The sequence below is a fragment of the Passer domesticus genome, chromosome 5 (assembly GCF_036417665.1).
Source record: "Passer domesticus isolate bPasDom1 chromosome 5, bPasDom1.hap1, whole genome shotgun sequence".
Classification (NCBI taxonomy): Eukaryota; Metazoa; Chordata; class Aves; order Passeriformes; family Passeridae; genus Passer; species Passer domesticus.
The window spans coordinates 54,568,679-54,571,851 of record NC_087478.1 but is presented as its reverse complement, the minus strand read 5'-3'; the positions used below and the strand labels follow the sequence as shown (position 1 = coordinate 54,571,851).

General features: G+C 53.1%; 1 protein-coding gene across 1 annotated transcript; it reads left to right on the top strand.

Annotated features, from left to right (window-relative positions):
* Positions 1–282: 282 nt before the first annotated feature.
* Positions 283–2,377, top strand: LOC135301462 (inositol 1,4,5-trisphosphate receptor-interacting protein-like 1). Its single transcript, XM_064421616.1, has 3 exons — positions 283–344; positions 724–860; positions 972–2,377. Exons 1-3 carry the CDS (start codon positions 283–285, stop codon positions 2,375–2,377), a joined length of 1,605 nt encoding a protein of 534 aa, XP_064277686.1.
* Positions 2,378–3,173: the final 796 nt, after the last annotated feature.

Below are 3,173 nucleotides of genomic sequence, written 5' to 3'. Positions count from 1 at the left end.
ACTCAGAGATTTAACTGAAGCTCAGTGCGGAGTCAAGCTTTAGACCCCATGATCCTCAAGGGTGCCTTCCACCATGGATATCTGTGAGATTGCCAATGGAGGGCCGCTGATAAGAAAGACAAGAGAAAGACCAAGAGAAGTTCTTTGAAGAAGATTCACGGAAAGGCTGGCCCTGCCACCCCAGGGCCCCTCCAAGAGTCTGAGCTGGGGTGGGGACAAAGGGCGGGGCTGGGCTGGCTGTGGTGTACTGTGCCGTCCCTGACATCATTACGCCATGTCACAATGGGGGCAGCTACACAAGGCCCCAGCAAGGTAACGCTGGCCCTGTATTGCTTGGGCAAGCGGTGAGTGCACACGTGGGGCGGGGAGGCTGGGCTGGGGACAAGGGCTGGGGCAGAAATGCTGCACCCGGGGTTGGCTTTTCCCCCTGCATGCAGGGACAGCCCCTCATGGCAGAGCCTTGGGCAGGGCACCGTGCTGCTGCTGCTGCTGCTGCTGCTGCTGCTGCTGCTGCTGCTGCTGCAGCTGCTGGAGCAGCGGAACAGGCCTGGCTTCTTGCCAGCTCTCTGGGGTCCTGTCCTTCCTGCTCCCAGATCCTTGGGATTCCCGTCCCTGCTGTCCCCAATGCCAGCTGCCTCCCTCACAGCCTCTCTCAAGGCCTTCTCTCTCCATCCTCTTGCAGACCATGGATACCTGGGTATTGTGGCTCTTGCTCTTGCAAAGTGTAGTCCAGTACCCACAGCCCGTGGGTGATGGCTTGGACAAGGCGACACGTCTGCGAATGGAGGTGCGTGCCAAGCTCCAGGAAGAGGAGAGGATTCGTCTGGAGCGGGAGGTGGAGCAGCTGGCCCTGAAGCAGGGTGTCTGGGCCTGGGGAGATCTGCTCTGCCCTGCCTGGCAGCACTGGCACGTCTGGGCTCTTGCTGGGCTCCTGCTCCTTCTCTTGGCACTGTGGTATATGTGGAGGAAAGGGAGCCTGAGGAGACAGGAGCATGAAGAAGGAAGTGATGATGTATATGAAGAGGAAGTGGAAAATGTGGATGCAAACGAAGAAGGTGTCGGAAACGAAGAAGAAGGAGACAACGACGTGGATGGGGAGGAAAACAACAATGATGATGGCAATGCACAGGAAGCCGACAATGCTGCTGCAAATGAAGAAGGTGCTGCTGCAAATGAAGTTGGCAATGAGGCTGCAAATGCAGCAAACATCAATGATGTTGGAAATGAAGCGGAAGAATACCGTGATCGTGCCGATAACTTTGGAAGAATCATAATGGAGCGCATACAGTGGCCTGAGCAGGACCTGGAAAAAGGATGCGCGTGGACAACAACCTTGATGAAGCATTTTGCATATTACTTTCGACGGGTCTTGTCCGACAGTTTCTATCCAGTGCTGCATGGAGCTATCGGGGTGGGCAGTGCCTTCGAAGGTTGGAGTCCCCGTGAGCAGGATGTTGTGTACCAGGTGCTCATACCCATGACACCTCCCCGAGGACACAGCTTCCACCTAGAGCTGGGCACTGCAGGGCAGAGGCGCTTGAGGAACTTCCACATCCGCGTGCAGCAGGAGTGCACCTGCACGAGGGAGCAGCAGGATGACAACACGCTATGCTTCCTGCACCACCCTGAGGAGGAGCTGAGGGGGTGTCAGGATCCCAGCCTCCTCGATACCCTGTGCACGGGCTGCTACCTGGATGTGCAGAAAACTGCTCGCTGGTTCTACCAGCTGGTGAAAGCAATCTGGCCGGCTTTGCCTCAGTCACACCAATGGCATTTAGTGCTGCTGCCCTCCAGACGCTCCTGCCGGTTCAAGGTGACCAATGGCACAGAAAGCTACCAGATTGAGATGCTGTTTGGGGTGCGGCAAGGCAACTCAGATGTCTTTGCAAGCAGTCAGCCTAGGCAAGCCCACACCTCAAGCACAATCTGGCCGGAGAGCTACGCCGTGGCCGAGATGAAGTTCTTCAGGTACATCGCCAGGCGGGCTCCCCCTGACAGCTTGCACCTGAAATGCCTGCAATTCTTCACTCGTCTTCAGCTGGGCTTAGGCTTCTCCACCTACACCATGAAGACCATCGTCATGCACATCCTGAGCGTCTTACCCGTGTCACAGTGGCGCAGGAGACATTTTGTGAGGCGGCTGATGGATATCAGCGAGAGTCTGCGCACGTGTGTGGAAGTGAGACGCCTCAATCACTTCATTGTGGGCAACCAGAGGCTTCCTGAGGGGATCCATTTGCCCCCAGAGGTCCTAATGGCCGGGTCGTGCAATCTCTTCCATGACCTGGTGATGGATCCGGTTGCCCACTCCCAGGCCATGAGCCAGTACGTGGATCTGCACCAGTGGTTCAAACGGATCCTTAAAAATGAACAGTGAAGGAGCTGCTCCTGCACAGAGCTGTGCTTGTGAGGCTCACACGTGGTGGCAGAGAACAGCTCTCAGTAAACGGGAAAAGAGGCTACGATGTGGGCTACAGAGGGGGAAGGGAAAACGCTGCGTAGCAGCACTATGCCCTCAACAGCAGCAGTGTCGTCTCATCATTTCTCCCCAGCACTGCATCCAGTGATGACCAGGCTGGCTACAAAGATCAAGGACCACGCAAGAGGAAAATGCTGTTATTTTCCCACCTCTTTCTTTGAGTCCATTTTGCCTCTGAGAGCTTCACCTTGTGCAAAGATGCTGATCTCAGAATGCCAGATGAGGGAATGTTTGAAAGGACCACTGGTGGTATCAACTGATCCAGGGCTGCTCCAGCCAGGTCTTCCCGCCGTGCACTACAAAGGATTGCGTTCCGATCAAGGTTCTTGACTGTCTCTGGGAGAGAGACTCCACCATCCCTGGGCAGTGTTTGGGATCAGATAATGGACGCTGTTTCTCCTTGTTCTCGCATGGGAAAACATTAGGTCAACGTTGTACCTGCAACTGTGTTGCAGCTGACCTGATATTTTGTATATATAAAGGTCTAGATTTTTAGTTTGTGTATATATATATATATATATATATATATATATATATCCCCTCTATTCATATTATATTCAAGAAAGCGTAACAATTACCATATGTAAGAGTAAAATATAATAAAATCAAATAATATCAACAATACTGATTATGTAACTCTTATATCGTGATGAGATTAGAAACAGTCAAATATGTAATTTTGTTTAGAGAATAC